Here is a 21,120-nt window from a genome sequence, read left to right on the forward strand (position 1 = left end):
TCACTGTCTTTTGTTGACCCAGATACGGCTTGGTCCTGTACAGAGGGACACAGGCCCCAGGTCTCCGGATGTAACTCAAATTGACCATGTCAATCACTAGAAATTAAATTTCCTTGGGTGTTGTACATAAGCGTCTCAGGATATTGTTAAATTGGATAAATGAGTCACAGCGACCTTAATTCAATTCCACTGTGGCCTATAAGGCACCTAATGAGAAACTCCAAACCATTGGAAAGTGGATACATTAAAGAGTTAAGAATGTTTATTGAGCCATACATTTTCAAGATGGCAGCAGATACTACTCTTTACTCAATGGCTGCCATTTAACAACTTCTGCCAAGTTCTTCATTGAGTTTCAACTGTTAACTCATGGAGCTCAACGTCTCTTCGCCCCTCATCCACAGGGCACACAGCTTCCTCAGCAGACCACCAACAGAGAGGGCTCTGTAAAATCTGTAACATCTGTAACATCCACCACCGCCACCACCACCGGAGCTCCTCAAGGCTCTGTGCTGAGCTTTTTCTTTTTCATAATGTTGTTCATAATGTTTAATGTAGGTTGTCCTCACACACACACACACACACACACACACACACACACACACACACACACACACACACACACACACACACACACACACACACACACACACACACACACACACACACACACACACACACTGGTCTTTCCTCCTGGCTGACTGTCTCTCTGCTGTTCTGCTCTGCTCTTCAGGGCCTGTCTCTGTGTCTGAAGCACTGTTGCATTTGGGTTCTTCTGAGTTCATTTTTAATTCTTGCCATCTGTGAAAATGATCTTTCTGCTTCGCAGTTTGTTGCCGGCAGAGTCCAAAAAAAAATTGTGGCGCTACAAACATGCTGGGGATGGTTGAACGCAGACCATGTTTGAAGAGCACTTGCAGGAGTTTTTGAGAAGACTTTTGGTCCTGCTCACTCTTTACAAAGCATGTGAATTGGGTAATTCAATCTGTGCAGTTCTGATCTAAATCAGACGGGTAAAAACTGCAGCATGCATCAGCCTGTTCATAAACAGTGGTCAAATCCTCAGATTCTGAATCCCAAACCCGTCATTAATGATCCGGTATGAATCCATGGTCTTAACAGCTCACTGACTTGTCGATAATGACATAAACGTTCCTACCTGGTATCGCTCCAGCCTTCCAACTTTACTTCATGCTCTGTAGATCCATCGGAAAAAACGTTGGACTTCTTCAGGCAGAGACCGGGGTCAAATGTAATGTAACACGGACTATTGACCAATTATATCATTGTTTAGGTTAAACATAATAATATTATTAATAATTATATATATATGTATATGCGTGTTTTTGATTGGTTATGTATGGTGCCATGAACTAAAATTTCACAACTCTCTTTTTGTGCTGCTTGCCCCCCCACCCACCCACCCACCCACGTGTGTGTGGACCCCTGGGCCCATGCCAGGAATGCTCAATGGATAATCTCTGCATTAGCCCCTCATCCATCGCCACATACTTAAAATATGTGGTGATTTTTACGCTTCTGGTGTGGGAAGATGGCGGCGCGAATACACGTTTGCAGCAGCCCCACCCAGTACCGTCCATGCAGTGTCTTTGTCCACGTCTGCGTCTAAGTTTGTGTCTTTGTTTGATGGCTGGGAGAGCTGGCACTGGATCGGCTGGGAGAGCTTGGTCTTCTGTCCTGTGGGCCCAGGGACCGCGGCCCTGCCTGGAGCTGTGCCTGAAGAGGAAACACCGAGGGCGGTCTGATGGGACGCGGAAGCAGGGCAGGCTAAGCTAACTGCTAGCCCATGCAGACCGGCAGTTCTGCCAGTCATCCTGGCTGGTGTTCGTTCCCCTGGACAGCGATTATTTATTTGTTTGTTTGTTTATTTATTTATTTTTACTTAGCTTAGATATATGTGTTAGTTAGTATGAGTGTTCTTCAAGTTCTTGTAGTTTTTGGATATGTGCTTTTGTCTTAGTGTTGCACTGCTGTGGGCTGGGGAAATTATGTCTCATTTCATTTCATGTACACGAAATGAAATGAGAAATGAAAGTGTTGCTGATTCCTGATCACTCCTCAGTGATGATCACTCTGTGGCAGCCCATCAACACTCCATTTTCCACTTCGCACAGTGGTGCACAGATAAGCATCTGCAACTGAACGTCACCAGGACAAAAGAGCTGCTCGATACCAACCCTAATTCTCGCATCTCAGTCCACAACCCCACACTCATCCATAATGAGACTTTTGAACTCGTGGACTGCTTCGTGTACCTTGGACTTACTCTGGACAACTGCCCCTGTTTCGACCAACACACCACTGACATCCATAAACACTGCCAGCAAAGACTCTCTGTCATTCATGAACCCGAGACACATTCTGTCGAACCTCACCTTCTCCTGCTACAGCTCAAAAGTGTATTCAGCCCATACCACTTTACTGCTCCCCCTGTTTTTCCACCATCGTGACAGTCACCAATGAGAACCGGCTCAGCTGTGTCTCGCACAGCACATCCAAAATCATCAGCCTTCCCACCCCGACCTATCAGACCTCCACAGCAAAGCCCTGATACACAGAGCACCAACCACAACTCAGCATCCCCCCACCCCTTAACCCGTTCTTCACATTCCTTCCATCTGGTCCCAGGTTCAGGTCCCTGACCTGGAGACAGGCCAGGTTCCTTCTGCTATTAAAGTTCTAAACTCACTGAACCTCCAAACTCCCTGTTCTCCATGTGTGTCATGTGGCGTGTATTCGCTGTATTTACTGTATGTGAAAACAAATATCCTCCGCCTCATGGACAATGCGGTATCCATGTTTCAGTGAAAATGTTGATTATATCTGAACAAAGAAGGAATGACTGGTTGTCCTCCACCTAGGCCACCGTGGCTTTCAGATTTCTGGCAGTTACTCCAAACCAGAGGAGGAGGAGGAGGAGCACGGCCGAGGGAGGCAGCAATGCTTAAATATTTTCAGAGTTTCTTAGAAAAAGGATATAAACCTTCTGTTCATGGATTTCCAAGAAAACTCAAAAGGACTAACATGAGTCCAAACACACGCACGACTTCAGCTGGGCTGGAACAACACTTTCCTCACCCGGTTTGGTGTCATTCTCTGTTGAAGAACAATACGACACACACATTTCACACTTTACAATGGAAAACCCTACGAGAAATAAAACTTATACAACAACGCGTGCACTTACATGTTCTCTTATTACCTCATTGTTGCCATTATTACATCTGAACGTGTTAAATTACACATTTTGAAGTTGCCAGAAAGCTTTATTTAGCAATAAATAAATAATCAGCAAAAGGACGTAGGTTTCATTTACACTACACCAGTTTTAACATCAATTATGCCGTTAAAGGAACTTTGTGAAAAACTAAACTTGTCGGACCACCTTAAAAAGCCTGACCTAAAAAGAAAGCTGAGCTGTAGCGGACTAAACCAGACCTTTGTACTGGCTGTTGAGGAATTAATGAGATACAGTGAGAGGAACCATTGTTGACGCGTAGGCCACGTGGGTCCGGACCACTTCCCGGAACAATGGGCTGCTGACGGCGGCTCGCGGCTAACCAAGAAAGACTATCACGTATCAGCGTGAACTCCCTCCCCGCTGTTCCAGGAACACTGCCCAAACCCCACTGAGGCACCAGTTCATCTGCAGCACGGCAAACATTACCAGGCAGGAGGATGGATGACTCATTGCTGGTTCAACCAGCGGAGGACCTGAGACCAGAACTGCCATGATAACCCAAAAACAAACTGATGATGAAGGTTTAGCAGCAGAGCTGAAGGGCAGAATCTACAAGAGCCAAAAATGACACAAGAGCTTTACGGTTATTTTGAAAATGAAAAAAAAAATCTAGCGGCCCGTCCAGGGTGTCTCCCCACCTGCTGCCCAGTGACTGCTGGGATAGGCTCCAGCATCCCACGACCCTGAGTAGGATAAGCGGTTTGGATAATGGATGGATAGATAACAATTATGGAAGTTTTCTTTATTTGTGCATTCATTTAGTTTGTGTGTGTGTGTGTGTGTGTGTGTATGTGTGTTTCCCCCCTTTTTCTCTCCGAGTGTACCCGACCAATTACCCCACTCTTCCGAGCCGTCCCGGTCTCTGCTCCACCCCCTCTGCTGATCCGGAGAGGGCTGCAGACTACCACATGCCTCCTCCCATACATGTGGAGTCACCAGCCGCTTCTTTTCACCTGACAGTGAGGAGTTTCACCAGGGGGACGTAGCGCGTGGGATGATCACGCTTATACCCCTCCCCCCGAACAGGCGCCCCGACCGACCAGAGGAGACGCTAGTGCAACGACCAGGACACACACCCACATCCGGCTTCCCACCCGCAGACACGACCGACTGTGTCTGTAGGGACGCCCCACCAAGCCGGAAGTAACAGTGCTGGTAACGGAATAGACCGCCACGCTACCCGGACGCCCCTTTCAGATACCATTCTATCCAGTGACCAATATACATTTTTAGCATAATTTTGCCCTTCTATATGCAAGTTTTCTGAATCACCTTCCATTTCAAGGGGCACAACACAGTCTCACTCCCATCTCGTCACACAGGACGCTTGGTCAGGACCCTCTCCGCCACGGTGCAGCGCTCTGGGGACCCTGTAGCGTCAACCTTCAGCGTGGGGGGGACTTGTGTTACGTGGTCTCGCCCCATATCCGTCAGCAGACAAGGGACTGAGATCACACACAGCGCTTCATCTGATAGCGGCTGCATGCGGCTCATAAGCCCGCAAAAAACACAATTATCACGTATTCGTGAACTAATTTTATCGTCTTCGATTATCCCGACTGTTTTTTATTAATAGAAGTAACGAATCTAAATCTATTTTTATCTAAGTGCGTTCATTGCTAATGTAGTTAACATGCTAAGCTAACAGCTACAACCGTTAACTCACCGGAATATCAAATGTTCAAAGTCCGAAGTAGCAGCTCCTCGGCCAGCTCTTGTGGTTCAGGGTCCCTCAGCTCACGAACTTTAACTGTAAATCCGTTTTCACTCCAAAAACTCCGACAGACTGGACCACACCGACCGACTGGACCATACCGACGGACTCAACCACACCGTCGGACTGAACCACACCGACGACGGAGCAAGAAACAAGAAAGTGCGACGACAGGAAGCAGCCCGTCGCACGCTCTGCCTGCGGAGGCGGAGCCTATCAGCGCGTCCAGAAGCATCTAGAAAGCTGCATCAGTCGTCACATTTACATTACGCTGTACTGAACGTAATTTTGCAGGACAGGCCTGTTAAATTATAAGTATAAACCCTGAACCACAAGAGTTGGCCGAGGAGCTGCTACTCTGAACATTTGATATTCCGGTGAGTAGCCGTTAGCTTAGCATGTTACGCACATTAGCAATGAACGCCAACCTGGTCTCACAGCAATACGTGAAATGACCACGACCTCTTCCCGCCGGCATGACGTGGCGTGTTGAGCTGGCGCGCCACCCCCACGGAAACACTGCCAATGGAGAGCCAGTTAGCATCCTGGACACAGCAATCCCCTGATCCAACGGCATCACGCAATGAGCGCTGTTTAATATTTTCTAGTCACCAACATTTCATTTTATTGTTATTGTCATTGTCATCTGACTGAATTTATTATAGTGCCGTAGTTACGATTCTTTGTTCTCTAAAAAACCCTAACCCTAACCTCATTACGTCAAAATGAGTTATAGCACACACAAATCAGTGTTTTTAGAGAACAACAAATCGTCCCTGGTGCCGGCACGCAATGTTAACACAACGCATTACGCGCCACAACCACATAATGCGAGTGTTAAGAGGTCGTGGTCACTTCACGTATTTCTCTGAGATCATGTTGACGAATGCACAGATAAAAGATAGATTTACACTCTGCACTTCTATAAAATAATAAATAAACAAAACCAGTCGGGATAATCTCGAAGAGGATAACATTCGTTCATGAGTATGTGACAACTGTGCGAGACCAAATAATACAGCTACCCTCCACGTTGAAAGTTTACGTTAAAGTAGGACCCAGAGCGTTGAACAGGGCGAAGAGGTGTCCTGGCCAAGCGTCCATACGCATGTGACGACTTGGGCAACATGAAGGGCAAGACAGAACCATTCATGCCCTGTTCAGATGTTGCAGGAAGACTCTGTGTGTCTAGGTGGTATTTAAACCACTGGATCCGTGCTGCTGGTCTGAGTCCAGATCATTTCTGAGTCCTGTTGGCAGTGTAATTAAATCATGAACACGTTTGTTGGAGAATGAGTTGTAAGTACAGAATCAGAATCAGAAAGACTTTTATTGCCGTGTTAATTACATGTTAATTACATGCACCAGGAATTTTACTTGGCGTTGTTGGTGTGATTCAGAACACAAGAAAAGTACGGTAATAAAATAAAATAAAACAAAAAGTGTGTGACACACACACACACACATAGTATATAGATAGATAAAACAGATCTAAAAATATAAACAGTAAAAAGTAAATAAAAAGTACAATTTTATATACAAATCGTAATATTTACATGTGTGTGTGTGGGGGGGGGGTTGTCGGTGGGGGGGCAGGGGGGATGTTGATTAGTCCAGACGGCAGGGGGGCAGTTGATTAGTCTAACTGCAACAGGGGAAAAACTATTCTTGTGGCATCAGGTTTTGGTCCTGATGGACCTCGGCCTCTTTCCAGAGGGCAGAGTCTCAAAAAGGTGGTGTCCAGGGTGGAAGGGGTCGGCAACAGTCTTCCCTGCCTGCCTCTAGGTCCTGGAGGCGTGCGGGTCCTGGAGATATGGGAGGCAGCGCTGCAACCTGTCAGACAGGCATGGAAAATGGGCTAGGATCTAGAATTTCTTTACTCACATGAACCAAAAACAGATCTGCTGCCTCTTTCATAACAGAAGAGGAGGACAAGGGACATACACCACTTTGTCTGAAAATGAGAGAATCACACAAGACACAGGAAACACTTCCATTTGTATTAACGAGTTCAAAGTGTATAGCTGGCAACACGTCTCAGCCTTTGATTACAGATGGAGGCTGAGGTGATGACAGTATGGAGGGTGAGGGATGACAGTGTGGAGGGTGAAGGATGACAGTGTGGAGGGTGAAGGATGACAGTGTGGAGTGTGGAGGGTGAAGGATGACAGTATGGAGAGTGAAGGATGACAGTATGGAGGCTGAGGGATGTCAGTATGGAGGGTGAAGGATGACAGTATGGAGGGTGAGGGATGACAGTATGGAGGGTGAGGGATGTCAGTATGGAGGGTGAAGGATGACAGTATGGAGGGTGAGGGATGAGAGTATGGAGGGTGAAGGAGGACAGTGTGGACCATCACTGGAGGACGCCCTCCAGGATAGAGGGGTGAATGTCTGCGGCCTGGAGGCTCTGCAGAAGCCGGCGTATTGTGGCGCTCCTTCCTTGAGACCGTCGCCAGTGAACCAGGCCGGCCAGTATCTGCCCGTGTGTGTTGTACATGTGATTGGCACGACAGCGGACCAGCGCCTCCGTGGACAGACCCAAGTCCAGGAGAACCGACTCCCACTCAAGGCCGAGGCGGGAAGCGAGGTGGGACAGCTCACGGTCCGATGGAACCCTCTGGAGAATCCCCTCAGGCATGTGACAGTCATCTGCAATGTGGATGAGAAGCACTTGTGATGAAAGGAAAGGAAGAGTGGACGGGTTATGTGGTGAGTCCAACACACAAACTCTCACCGGGAGTTTTCCCATACACACTATTAGACACCGGGCCTCTAATCCACACAACATATTACGACGTGACCGGCTGTAATCAGCTGTTTATACGCACATGGCCTGTCATAAGTTTGCCCTCTACAGTATCCGATCTAAAACCAAAAAAGCCCCTCTGGTCAGTGACTTCATCACAGAACACAAACTGGACTATTTATGTCTCAGAAACCGTCAGTCACAGAATGACTTACAACTGAATTCAGCAACTCCACCGGGACTTGCTTACATATGCAAACCTTGGCGTTCGGGCAGAGGAAGAGGCTTCTCTGATCTACCGCGATAGTACAACACCAACACCACTCTCTCTACCTGACCAACCTCAGGACCAGACACATGATTCTGATTCTGATCAAGCTTCCTCTGAACTGCTGGCTCTATGGACCTGCACCGCACCCATCGTTGTTGCTGCTCTGTACAGACCACCATCAAATATTTTTTTTGGGGGGGGGGTCCCCAATTGTACTTGGCCATTCACCCCACTCTTCTGAGCCGTCCCGGTCTCTGCTCCACCCCCTCTGCTTATCCAGGGAGGGCTGCAGACTACCACATGCCTCCTCCAATACATGTGGAGTCATCAGCCGCTCCTTTTCACCTGTGAGTGAGGAGTTTCACCAGGGGGACATAGCGCATGGGAGGATCACGCTACCCCCCCCCGTCCCAGTCCCCCCCCCCTGAACAGGTGCCCTAACTGACCAGAGGAGACGCTAGTGCAGCAACCAGGACACATACCCACATCCGGCTTCCCACCCGCAGACATGGCCAATTGTGTCTGTAGGGACGCCCGACCAAGCTGAAGGTAACACCACACCAAGGGTCACATACTTGACTTAGTTTGCTGTTCTGGCCTTACAGTCCACCTCGCTTCCTGCGGTCTTCACCAGCAGGTCTCTTACCAGCCATCAACCTCAGCACAGTGAGTGCCAGGGCTTTCTCCTCTGCTGCACCCAAACTCTGGAAGTCCATTCCCCATCACATCCACTTACTGGACTCCATTACAGAATTCAAAACTGCTCTCAAAACCCACCTCTTGAAACTAGCATACTCACTACTATAACAGCATCATCTTCATCTTGTTTTATCTCCTGCTGATGTATGCTCTGTTGCTCTGCTTTATTGTTGACTGCACTCGTGTTTTTGTAGTGCTTTGTTTCATTGTATGTGATGTAAGGCGACCGTGAGTGTCATGAAAGGCACCTTTAAATAAAAAGCATTATTATTATTATTATTATTATTTTATTGAATATTATTATTTTCTTAAACATAAGTGGACACTAAGTGAAAAAGGAATGTTTTGCTACTTTGTACTAACGATTTGATCAGGCAGTTGTGTAATGTGGTGTCCATTCATTGGTGGGCCACATCAGCAACAAAAAAATACTACCAGCTACTCTCAGCATCAACACAGTGTGGTGTTGTAATCTCTGTAAATAACACTGTTTGTTTGCTTTTATGTCTCTCTGACACAGCAGAAATGTGTCTTTGTAGCCATGCGCTCATGTCTCTCAACCACAGGTTGTAAGAGGTTTTCACCGTTCATAAATGTGTTTATGTAATAAGATTTGCCTACGTCAGGTTAGCCTTGATAGTCCTTGTTGCTAGACACACAGTCTTTACTCGCAACTTATTGACAGGCCAATTTTGTGAAAAATGCAGATATACAAGCAAGGAAACTCAATGATGCTTAATGATGTTTTTTTGGTGAAGAACTTGGCGCAATGTCAAAAAAAGTAGCTGAGGTAAATATAAAGCATGTTGAGGGACTGGATTCATGAGTTATTTCCCTACTTTCAAATTATTTTGTATCACTAAAGTCTGCTTAACTTTTCTACTCTCTTCAACTATGGAATAAGGCCACAATGTGACTTCAGTGTAAAAACATAATTCTTTGGTTCGGTGTAAAAACATAATTCTTTGTTTCAGTGTGTAAAAACATAATTCTTTGTTTCAGTGTAAAAACATAATTCTTTGGTTCGGCGTAAAAACATAATTCTTTGGTTCGGCGTAAAAACATAATTCTTTGGTTCGGTGTAAAAACATAATTCTTTGTTTCAGTGTAAAAACATAATTCTTTGGTTCGGTGTAAAAACATAATTCTTTGTTTCAGTGTAAAAACATAATTCTTTGGTTCGGCGTAAAAACATAATTATTTGGTTCGGCGTGAAAACATAATTCTTTGGTTCGGTGTAAAAACATAATTCTTTGTTTCAGTGTAAAAACATAATTCTTTGGTTCGGTGTAAAAACATAATTCTTTGTTTCAGTGTAAAAACACAATTCTTTGGTTCGGTGTAAAAACATAATTCTTTGTTTCAGTGTAAAAACATAATTCTTTGTTTCAGTGTAAAAACATAATTCTTTGGTTCGGCGTAAAAACATAATTCTTTGGTTCGGCGTGAAAACACAATTCTTTGGTTCGGTGTAAAAACATAATTTTTTCTTTCAGTGTAAAAACATAATTCTTTGTTTCAGTGTAAAAATATAATTCTGTCACGTATCGGGAAAGAACCCAAAAGCAGACGGGACAACCAGGTAAGGGAAGAATACAGTCTTTATTGAAGTGACCGATCTCGGGGGTAGAGCAGGAGGTGGCTCTGTGGCAGGTAGGCAGGCAGGCAGAAGTCCATGAATGGCGACGTTCCAGCGAAGACTGGTCCACAGTGGAGGCTTTTTAAGGGAGATGATCGCTTTGATGTCAAGGGAGAGCGGCTGACTGCTTTGATGGCCAGCTGGTGTACCGGGTGAAGGGGGGGGGTCAGCAGGTGTCAAGGGCGATCGCTTTGATGTCAAGGGCGAGAGGCTGATTGCTTTGAAGTCAAGGGCAAGAGGCTGTGACGGGGGGGGGGGGGGTCAGCAGGTGTCAGGGGCGATCGCTTTGATGTCAAGGGCGAGAGGCTGTGACAGTACCCCCCCTCCGAGGGGCGCCACCGGGCGACCTACCAGACCCGTCAGGGTGCGTCCTGTGGAAGTCCCGGATGAGGTTCGCGTCCAGGACCAGGCGACGAGGGACCCAACACCTCTCCTCCGGGCCATATCCCTCCCAGTCCACGAGATACTGCAGGCCGCGACCGCGGCGACGAGAGTCCAGGAGACGACGAACGGTGTAAGCCGGATGATCGTTGATCATACGAGGAGGTGGGGGCGGGGGGGGCCGGGGGAACTAGAGGGCCGGTAGAGACAGGTTTGAGGCAGGACACATGGAAGGAAGGGTGAACCCGGAGAGTGCGGGGCAGCTTCAGACGGACCACAGAGGGGTTAATGACTTTGACAATGGAAAAGGGACCAATATACCTGGGGGACAGTTTCTTAGCGTCCGATTTCAAGGGAAGATCCTTGGTAGAGAGCCATACCTGGTCACCGGGGGAGTAGTCCGGAGCAGGGGTGCGATGACGATCCGCCAAGCGCTGGTAACGGCCGGAGGTCCTGAGCAGTGCAGCACGGGCTCGCCGCCAGGTCCGACGGCACCGACGGACATGGGCCTGGACAGACGGAACCGGAATGTCTACCTCTTGAGAAGGAAAAAGGGGGGGGCTGATAGCCGTAAAGGCATTGAAAAGGGGACAACCCAGTAGCAGACGATGGCAAGGTGTTATGGGCATATTCTACCCAGGGAAGTTGTGAGGACCAAGAGGATGGGTTGGCAGACACCAGACAGCGGAGGACAGTCTCCAATGCCTGGTTGGCCCTCTCGCCCTGGCCGTTGGTCTGAGGATGGAACCCCGATGACAGGCTGACGGTGGCACCGATGGCAGAGCAGAAAGCCTTCCAGACAGCAGAAGTGAACTGGGGGCCACGGTCAGACACTATATCACGGGGAAGACCGTGGACCCGGAAAACCTCCCTGACCAGCAGATCCGCAGTCTCTCGGGCCGAAGGCAGTTTAGACAAGGGCAAAAAGTGAGCAAATTTACTGAAGCGATCAACAACAGTCAGTACAACGGTGTTACCGTCGGAGGCGGGCAGACCAGAGACGAAATCCAAGGACAGATGCGACCAGGGACGGTGTGGAACAGGCAGGGGGCGCAGCAGACCGGCACTGGCCCGAGTGGAGGGCTTATTCTGGGCACAAACAGGACAGGCAGAAACAAAAGACCCAGTATCCTCCGTCATGGAAGGCCACCAGAACCGCCTGCGGAGGAAGGCTAGGGTACAGGTTACTCCAGTTTGGAAGAGTGAGCCCACTGCAACACGCTAGATCTAACAGCGTCTGGAACAAACAAGCGCCCCGGGGGACCGTTACCTGGGTCAGGCTGAGTCTGTTGTGCTACCATGGCCTCTCTTTCAATGTTCCAGGTGACAGCCGCAGCCGCAACCACACAGGTAGAGGGAACGATGGTGTCAGGTTGGAGCTTGGGCTCAGACTCCTTCCCATGCACACGAGACAGAGCATCGGGCTTGGCATTCTTGGAGCCAGGTCTGTACGTCAAAGAAAAATTAAAACGACCAAAAAAGAGCGCCCACCTGGGCCTGGCTTGGCGCGCGGTGAGTGGCTTTGCTGACTGGATGTATTCCAGGTTCTTATGGTCAGTCCACACTATAAAAGGAAGCTCAGACCCCTCCAGAAAATGTCGCCATTCCTCCAGTGCCAATTTCACCGCCAGGAGCTCACGATTCCCCACATCATAGTTCCTTTCAGCTGGGGAGAGACGGCGAGACAGGAAGGCACAGGGGTGTGTCTTGCCATCCTCACTGGAGCGCTGAGAAAGGACCGCCCCCACCCCAATCTCAGAGGCGTCCACTTCTACAACGAACTGCTTGGTTGGGTCTGGCTGGATGAGGATAGGAGCTGTGGTGAAGCGGTGCTTGAGGGCTTGGAAAGCTGCCTCTGCTACAGGGGTCCACAGGAACGGTCTGGAGGTGGAGGTAAGAGCGGTTAGTGGGGCCGCAACGCGGCTGTAGTTTCGGATGAACCGCCTGTAGAAGTTGGCAAACCCGAGGAACCTCTGACGCTGCTTACGGCTGGTCGGGCTTGGCCACTCAAGAACCGCTCTGACCTTGGCAGGGTCCATTCTCACCTGCCCATCGGCCACGATGTAGCCCAGGAAGGTGACTGAAGGGGCATGGAATTCGCACTTCTCTGCTTTTACGAAAAGGCGATTCTCCAGAAGCCGTTGAAGGACTTGGCGAACGTGCATGACATGCTCTGACAGGTCTCTGGAAAAAATCAGGATATCATCCAGGTAAACAAAAACGAAACGATCCAACATGTCACGTAGGACGTCATTGACCAGACTCTGGAAGACAGCTGGGGCATTAGTGAGACCAAACGGCATCACCAGATATTCAAAATGCCCCAGGGGGGTGTTGAAGGCAGTCTTCCATTCATCTCCGTCTCGAACCCAGACCAGGTGGTAAGCATTGCGGAGGTCTAGTTTAGTGAACACTGTGGCTCCCTGGAGAGAATCAAAAGCGGAAGTCATGAGGGGCAGAGGGTACTTATTCTTGACTGTGATGTTATTGGGGCCTCTATAGTCAATACACGGCCGGAGGGTCTTGTCCTTCTTGGCCACAAAAAAGAACCCCGCACCAAGGGGTGACGATGACGGGCGAATAAGACCAGCAGCCAAGGAGTCCTTGATGTACCTCTCCATGGACTCCCGCTCAGGCTTGGAGAGGCTATATAGGCGGCTGCTGGGGAGGGGAGCGCCTGGCAGCAGGTCAATAGCCCAATCATAGGGGCGATGAGGAGGCAGGGAGAGAGCTTGCTGCTTGTTGAACACGGCTTGGAGGTCATGGTACTCTGGAGGCACCAGTGACAGGTCAGAGGTCTCAGAGCTTGACACCTGACAGGGGACAGACTGAGGCAGAGCAGACTGGAGGCATATGGCATGACAGACGGGACTCCAACTTGAAATTCTGGCCGATGACCAATCAATATGGGGACTATGCTTAACCAGCCAGGGATGACCAAGTATAATGGGAACAAAGGGAGAATTGATAACGAAAAAACTTAACTCCTCTTGATGGTTTCCCGACAACAGGAGACGAAGGCTCGGTCTTAGAGGTTATCCGGGCCAGGAGACGTCCATCCAGGGCATTAGCTTCAAGAAGCTGGTCCAGACTCACAGTGGCAAGACCTAGCTGCTTCACAACACTTGCATCCAAAAAGCTTTCATCAGCTCCAGAGTCAATTAAAGCCAAAAGTTTAGTGGACTGACCTTTAAAACTGATGGTAGCTTGCAACTGGGTACGTGGACGAGGAGACAGAGGGCAGACAGTTGGGCTCACGAGGATCCTCCCCCTCCCTCGTGAGCCTGCTAGTTTGACGGAACGGTGAGGGCAGGAGGCGAGAAAGTGATCAGGCCGACCACAATACGAGCAGCTGTTCTCGGTGATGCGGCGTTGACGCTCCTCCGGGTTGAGCCGGAAGCGGCCGAGTTGCATCGGCTCCGAAGCTGGGGAAGAGTCACGCCTCGGGCTTTCTCGGAGGACGGCAACCTCAGTCGAGCGAGCTCGGCCCCCAGAGTTTGGAGGTGTGGCCCGTGGTAAATTGTTGTGACCAGGAAAGCGGCGCGTCCTCTCTCGCCTCCGCTCCCGGAGACGGTTGTCCACAGGAATGGCCAGGGTAACCAATTCCTCCAACCCTCCAGGCTCGGGGTAGGAAACCAATTCGTCCTTTATGGATTCGCTTAGCCCGTTGGAAAAGCCGGCCTGGAGGGACTCGTTGTTCCATCCGCTCTCCGCTGATAGCGTACGGAACTCAACTGAGTAGTCAGCGACGCTGCGGGAACCCTGGCGGAGAGAGATCAGTCTTTTTGACGCATCATTTCCCCGCACGGGATGATCAAAAACCTGGCAAAAAGCAGTGGTGAACTCAGCGTAGGATGAGGAAGTGGAGGCCCGCATCTCCCACACCGCTGTAGCCCAATCCAGGGCGCTTCCTCGGAGAAGACCCATGATGTAAGCGACTTTGGCTCCATCCGTGGAATATGACTGAGGCTGCTGGTTAAACACAATCTCACACTGCATCAAAAAAGGGAGGACAAAGTCCAAAATCTCCATCATACTTATCGGGCGGGGCAACCCATGGTTCCTTAGCCGAAGTTGATGGCGCTGGGGGTGGCGGAGCTGGAGGGACGGATCCCGGGCTAGCGGAGGCACTAAGTTGGGTCTGGATTCCGGAGATCTTTGAGCTGAGCCCACGGACGGGCGTCAGCCATCCCCGGTAGCACCTGGCTGTGCTGGCCGAGGACCGATTCCTGGTTGGCTACAGCCTGGCAGACCGTGGCCAGGTCCGTGGTGGAATGGTCTGCTGGGTCCATAGTGGCTGGAACGTACTGTCACGTATCGGGAAAGAACCCAAAAGCAGACGGGACAACCAGGTAAGGGAAGAATACAGTCTTTATTGAAGTGACCGATCTCGGGGGTAGAGCAGGAGGTGGCTCTGTGGCAGGTAGGCAGGCAGGCAGAAGTCCATGAATGGCGACGTTCCAGCGAAGACTGGTCCACAGTGGAGGCTTTTTAAGGGTGATGATCGCTTTGATGTCAAGGGAGAGCGGCTGACTGCTTTGATGGCCAGCTGGTGTACCGGGTGAAGGGGGGGGGGTCAGCAGGTGTCAAGGGCGATCGCTTTGATGTCAAGGGCGAGAGGCTGATTGCTTTGAAGTCAAGGGCGAGAGGCTGTGACGGGGGGGGGGGGGGGGGTCAGCAGGTGTCAGGGGCGATCGCTTTGATGTCAAGGGCGAGAGGCTGTGACAAATTCTTTGGTTCGGTGTAAAAACATAATTATTTGTTTCATAGTAAAAACATAATTCTTTGGTTCGGTGTAAAAACATAATTCTTTGGTTCGGTGTAAAAACATAATTGTTTCAGCGTAAAAACATAATTATTTGGTTCGGTGTAAGAACATAATTCTTTGGTTCGGTGTAAAAACAATTGTTTCAGCGTAAAAACATAATTCTTTGGTTCGGTGTAAGAACATAATTCTTTGGTTCGGCGTAGAAATATAATTCTTTGGTTCGGTGTTAAAACATAATTCTTTGGTTCGGTGTAAAAACATAATTCTTTGGTTTGGTGTAAAAACATAATTCTTTGTTTCAGTGTAAAAACATAATTCTTTGGTTCGGTGTAAAAACATAATTCTTTGGTTCGGCGTAGAAACAATTCTTTGGTTCGGTGTTAAAACATAATTCTTTGGTTCGGTGTAAAAACACAATTCTTTGGTTTTGTGTAAAAACATAATTCTTTGTTTCAGTGTAAAAACATAATTCTTTGGTTCGGTGTAAAAACATAATTCTTTGGTTCGGTGTAAAAACATAATTCTTCGGGTAAGTCTGGGCTCTGTAAACCGGAAGAGAGGTTTGTTTGGTTGAACCTCAGTAACTTAGCTTGGCTTGAATCTTGAGTTCAAAACACTTTTAAAGAAAACGTCACTGAAGTGCTTATCAGCAATCGGGAAAAATTTATTTGTCATTCCATGGGTACACAAAAGAAACGAAATTTCGTTCCCCCCCAGCCCACAGCAGTGCAACACAAAAGACAAAAACAGACATCCAAAAAACTCCCCCCAAAAAAAACCCCACCAAAAACACACAAAAACAGAGAAAACAAAGCAAAAAAACAACCCCCCCCACACGCACGCACGCACACACACACACACACACACACACACACACACACACACACACACACACACACACAAACAGCCAACAACACAGTCCACCAGTGCAACACAGTCCAAAAACTCCACTGTCCAGCAGAACGAACGCCAGCCAGGATGACTGAAGGACCTGCCGGTCTGCATGGGCTAGCAGTCAGCTTAGCCTGCCCCGCTTCCGTGACCTGTCAGACCGCCCTCGGTGTTTCCTCTTCAGGCAGAGCGCCAGGCAGGGCCATGGTCCCTGCCCTGGTCCTTCAGATGCAGCAGACCAGGCTCTCTCAGCCGATCCAACGCCAGCTCTCCAGCCAGACACCTTCGACACACCTCCCCGCACTCCACACGACGACACAAATGCAGATGCAGACAAAAACACTGCACAGTCGATGCTAGGGGAGGCCATCGCCAGACCGCCTCGGTGGTTCCTCTCGGGCAGGGCCGTGGGCTAGCAGTTAGCCTAGCCTGCCCCGCTTCTGCGTCCTGTCAGACCACCCTCGGTGCCTCCTCCTCGGGCCCACAGGACACAACAGACCAAGCTCTCCCAGCCGATCCAGCGCCAGCTCTCCCAGCCAAGCGACATCGACGATCAAAATAAAAACTTCACACGATGACACAAACTTAGACGTGGACGTGGACAAAGACACGGCATATTTGGTACTGGGTGAGGCCGCCGCAAACGCGAGTCCGTGCCGCCATCTTCCCACACCGGAAGCGGTGATCTAAACACAGATACGTTTGAAATTCATTAAACATGTTTCTGAAACTCTCACACAGTTGAAGGCTCTCCTGCAGCCGGCACTTTACTTCCCCCTCTGTGTTTATACATGAACTGATTCACCGACAAAACTAAAAGATGAAAAACAAGTCTACAGCTGATTTCCAGTAATTACAGACCCTCCTGTGCACTTACATAAGAGTTCAGAGAAAGTTGCTTCAGGTGAGTTTCGTGAGTTTAACACCAAGTTAGGTTTCTGACCAGTGCACATCCCAGTACAACCAACCGAACGTTAGAAAGCGGCGACCTTTGAGCAGCTGATCTGGGTAAAACTCAACCTGCATCAAAGATCTTAATGCCGCCATCAACATCATCCACCCATTTTGGGGAAGGGGGTGAGGGTGTACAGCCCCCTTAAATCGGCCGCATTGTAAGTACAACTGAATGCATGTGATAGTACTTTAATGTGCGTTTGAGATGGGGCAGCATGATAGACAGAGTAGCTCGATGTCCACTACCAAGACAATGTTCTGCATTGGGTTAGGACATTGGTAATTATATAAGGTTTCTGTCTGAGGTTATTTCCCTACTTTCAATTTATTTTGTATCGCTAAACTCTACTTAATTTTTTCCTCTCTTCAACTAAGGACTAAGGCTTTTGACTTCAGAGCAAATACACCATTCTTTGGTTAAGTCTGGGCTCTTAAACGGGGACAGGGGTTTGTTTGGATGAACCTCAGTAACTCAGTCAACTTGGCATGAATCTTGAGTTCAAAGCACTTAAAGATAAAGTCACTGGAGTGCTGATCTAGAACAGATGCATTTGAAATTCATTAAACATGGCTCTAAAACTCTTACTCTCACAGTGGATGGAGGTATTTTGTTGCCAACCAAATGGGCCTCGGGCTGCTGGCACTTTTTCTTCGGTTTACACACAAAGCGACTTATCCACAAAATTAAGATATGAAAAACAGCAAGTCTAGATCGCAGATTTCCAGTAATTACAGGCCTTCCTGCACATTTACATAAGAGTTCAGGGAAAGTTGTTTCAGGTGAGTTTTATGAGTTTAACACCAAGCTAGGTTTCAGAGCAATGCACAGGAGGGGGAGGGGGAGGAGACCCCGGGGTGGACCCAGAACTCGCTGGAGGGACTACATGTCCATTCTGGCCAGGGAACTCCTTGGAATCCCCCGGGAGGAGCTGGAGAGCGTTGCTAGGGAGAAGGACGTCTGGAGTGCCCTACTTAGCTGGCTGCCACCTCGACCGGAGAAGCAGGAGATGAGATGAGATGAGATGAGATGAGATGAGATGAGATGAGATGTGCACAGCACAGTATAACCAACCAGATTTCAGAAAGCAGCTGATCTGGGAAATTAATGGAATGAATTAAATAGCTAATTAATGGACCCATTAGATGTGTGTGGTGGTGTCTGTCTCTGCAGAGACCCTTTCCTCTATCTGTATTTTCGTAGTTTTATTATTTTGATGTGTCCGGGACGTTTCTTGGTGTTAACCTTTGGGCAGTGGGACTCTCGTGTATCAATCGTTACTATGGGCAAATTTGTTCTTACACACCCATGGAATTCTTTAGACCTCAAGTTTGTCTGACAGTTAGTAGCAAAGCATGATGGTTATTTGTAATTCCTTCCTCCTAACATCTATTGTCTACCTCTTGAATGAGCAATCACCCAGGTCTGCAAAGACATCAGTGTTAGCCAATCGGTGTCTAAATTCAGGGGTGAGCCAGGTTCTACACTGGTCTCTGCGACAAACTTCAGGGCTAAAAAAATCCCATGGGTGTGTGCGAACAATTTGCCCATAGTAACGACTGATACATGAGGTCCCAGGCGCCAGATCCGAGATCGTAAGCACATATCCAAGGGGAAGCTATGACAATGGCAGACACAGCGTCGAAAAGACGCAAATATAGCGAGGCGAAACGCAAAGCGGACAAAGCTGGTTCCAAAACGAGGGTGAATCTGGGGCTGGCTTTCACCCGCTGGCGAGCACTGAAGGAGAGGATGGGGATGAAGAGCAACGCGGAGTTGGCCTGTACACTGAGATGTGTTCTGGCAACTGCGGTCAGAGGGCGTGTCCTTCTGGTGTCGATGAGCCGGGGGGCAGGGGCCAACTTTGAATGTTGTGTTTACAAACCACAATCAACAAATTCTTCTCGTACTACCGTTAAACCACGCTGTGGTAAGTAGGTTTATATGTTTTGAAACTGCTTTGAGTGTGTAAAAATGCCAACGAGCTGAAAAATAACACTAAAGATTTGTACCATAGTGTGTCATGTTTTTTTTGTATCGAAAAAAGTATTGTTCAGGAACCGGTATCAAAGCAAAGGTATCGGTACCGGTATCGAAAATTGTTGTACGGTACCCAGTCCTACTTATCAGTGATTATTTACAGTGGCTTAAAAAGCATCCCGATGGTCCACAGTTAGGGGCTGGGGTGAGATCATTTGTGTCCCCATGACGTGTGTTATTTAGGGACACTGTTGAAATGCAGCCCGCTGTATTCACTGAACGGGTCACAGTTCAGTGGTGTGTTTTCATTCAGGACGTTGTGAGGATCCAAGGACACCGGGTGCGCATTTGTTATGATCCAATATGAACAAAAGGTCTGTGGCCGAGTGGCATGCTCAAAACCAGCTGACGCAAGAAGTAAATTCAACAACAAGTGTAAACACAAAAGCCCCTCGATAGTAAAGGACAAAATAAACATTGCACACATGCACACGCACACGTACACAAACCCTTGTACTTCTTTTTTTATTTTTAGGATTTTTCCCCCTTTTTCTCCTTAATTGTACCCATCCAATTACCCAACTCGTCCGAGCCGTCCCGGTCGCTGCTCCACCCCCTCAGCTGATCCGGGGAGGGCTGCAGACTACCACATGCCTCCTCCCATACATGTGGAGTCGCCAGCCGCTTCTTCTCACCTGACAGGGAGGAGTTTCGCCAGGGGGACGTAGCACGTGGGAGGATCATGTCAGTGACTTGAAGATCAAAGCTAAAAATTGCCAATTTGGAGATTTAACTGACGAGCTTATCTGCGACCGCATCGTGTGCGGCATCACCAGTGACTCTTTGAGAAAATCTCTGTTGAGAGATAGTGAATTAACACTTGCCAAAGCCGTCTCAGTCTGTCGTATTCACGAGATGACAGAGGTAAACAGCAAAACGCTAGCCACACAGGTCACCAGTGTTGATGCAGTGAGGCCAGTTTCTAACAAAAAGCACCGATCTAAACCCCAGGCATTCTCACAGACCATAACGAAGTGCAGCAATTGTGGGGGTAGTCATGCAGCTGAAAGGGAAAAGTGTCCTGCCTTCGGACAACAGTGTCAAAATTGTAAAAAGATGAACCACTACAAAAGCTGCTGCAAGTCTAAACCACGGAGTCAAAGCAACCCACACACAAAGGCTTTCAGGCAGTCTGTGCATGAAGTGACAGTGGATCAGCCCACAACATGTGGAGATGGCACATTTTATGTGGCTGGTGCCGATGTTGACAATCATGTTGACAATATCAATACCAAGCCAAGGAGGAGGCGAAGGATTTGTCACGATATTGTAGCGAATTCGGGGGACAACGCAACCACAGGAACTGCCGCGGCCGGGAAGCGAACCCGTATTGCCCGCACCGCAGGGGACATCGCTAACCGCTCGACTAAAGGGTCAGACCCGCTAGCCAGCGTGTCTACTTATCCATGCACGTTACACTACCCCCTCCTTCGGGAAGCGCGTCCCCGCGCTTAAGCATATCAGCTCCTTCACGCCTCAGGGCGCATACGCTTCCGATGCCCTATCCCACTTCTGACACCAATGTAACGAATTCGGGGGACAACGCAACCACAGGAACTGCCGCGGCCGGGAAGCGAACCCGTATCGCCCGCACCGCAGGAGACATCGCTAATCGCTCGACTAAAGGGTCAGACCCGCCAGCTAGCGGCCAGCGTGTCTACTTATCCATGCACGTTACACTATACATAAACGGCAAGTCTACTGAAATGAAAGTTGACACAGGAGCAAAATGCAATGTGATGTCACAAGTGACT

At 48.8% G+C, this 21,120-nt stretch overlaps 1 protein-coding gene across 2 annotated transcripts in view; it reads right to left on the reverse strand.

Moving 5' to 3' along the window:
* Nucleotides 1-6,303: 6,303 nt before the first annotated feature.
* Nucleotides 6,304-21,120, reverse strand: part of cradd (CASP2 and RIPK1 domain containing adaptor with death domain) — a 34,593-nt gene continuing 19,776 nt past the window's right edge. The window contains exon 2 of one of the 2 annotated variants that reach the window (XM_056277225.1): nt 6,304-6,809. In XM_056277225.1, coding sequence (XP_056133200.1) covers nt 6,613-6,809 — 197 coding nt within the window. In that variant the 3' untranslated portion in view covers nt 6,304-6,612. Of the gene's footprint in view, nt 7,629-21,120 lie in introns of both variants that reach the window. The other variant, XM_056277227.1, reaches the window with a different exon arrangement.

This window comes from Lampris incognitus, chromosome 3, assembly GCF_029633865.1.
Source record: "Lampris incognitus isolate fLamInc1 chromosome 3, fLamInc1.hap2, whole genome shotgun sequence".
NCBI classification, from domain to species: Eukaryota; Metazoa; Chordata; class Actinopteri; order Lampriformes; family Lampridae; genus Lampris; species Lampris incognitus.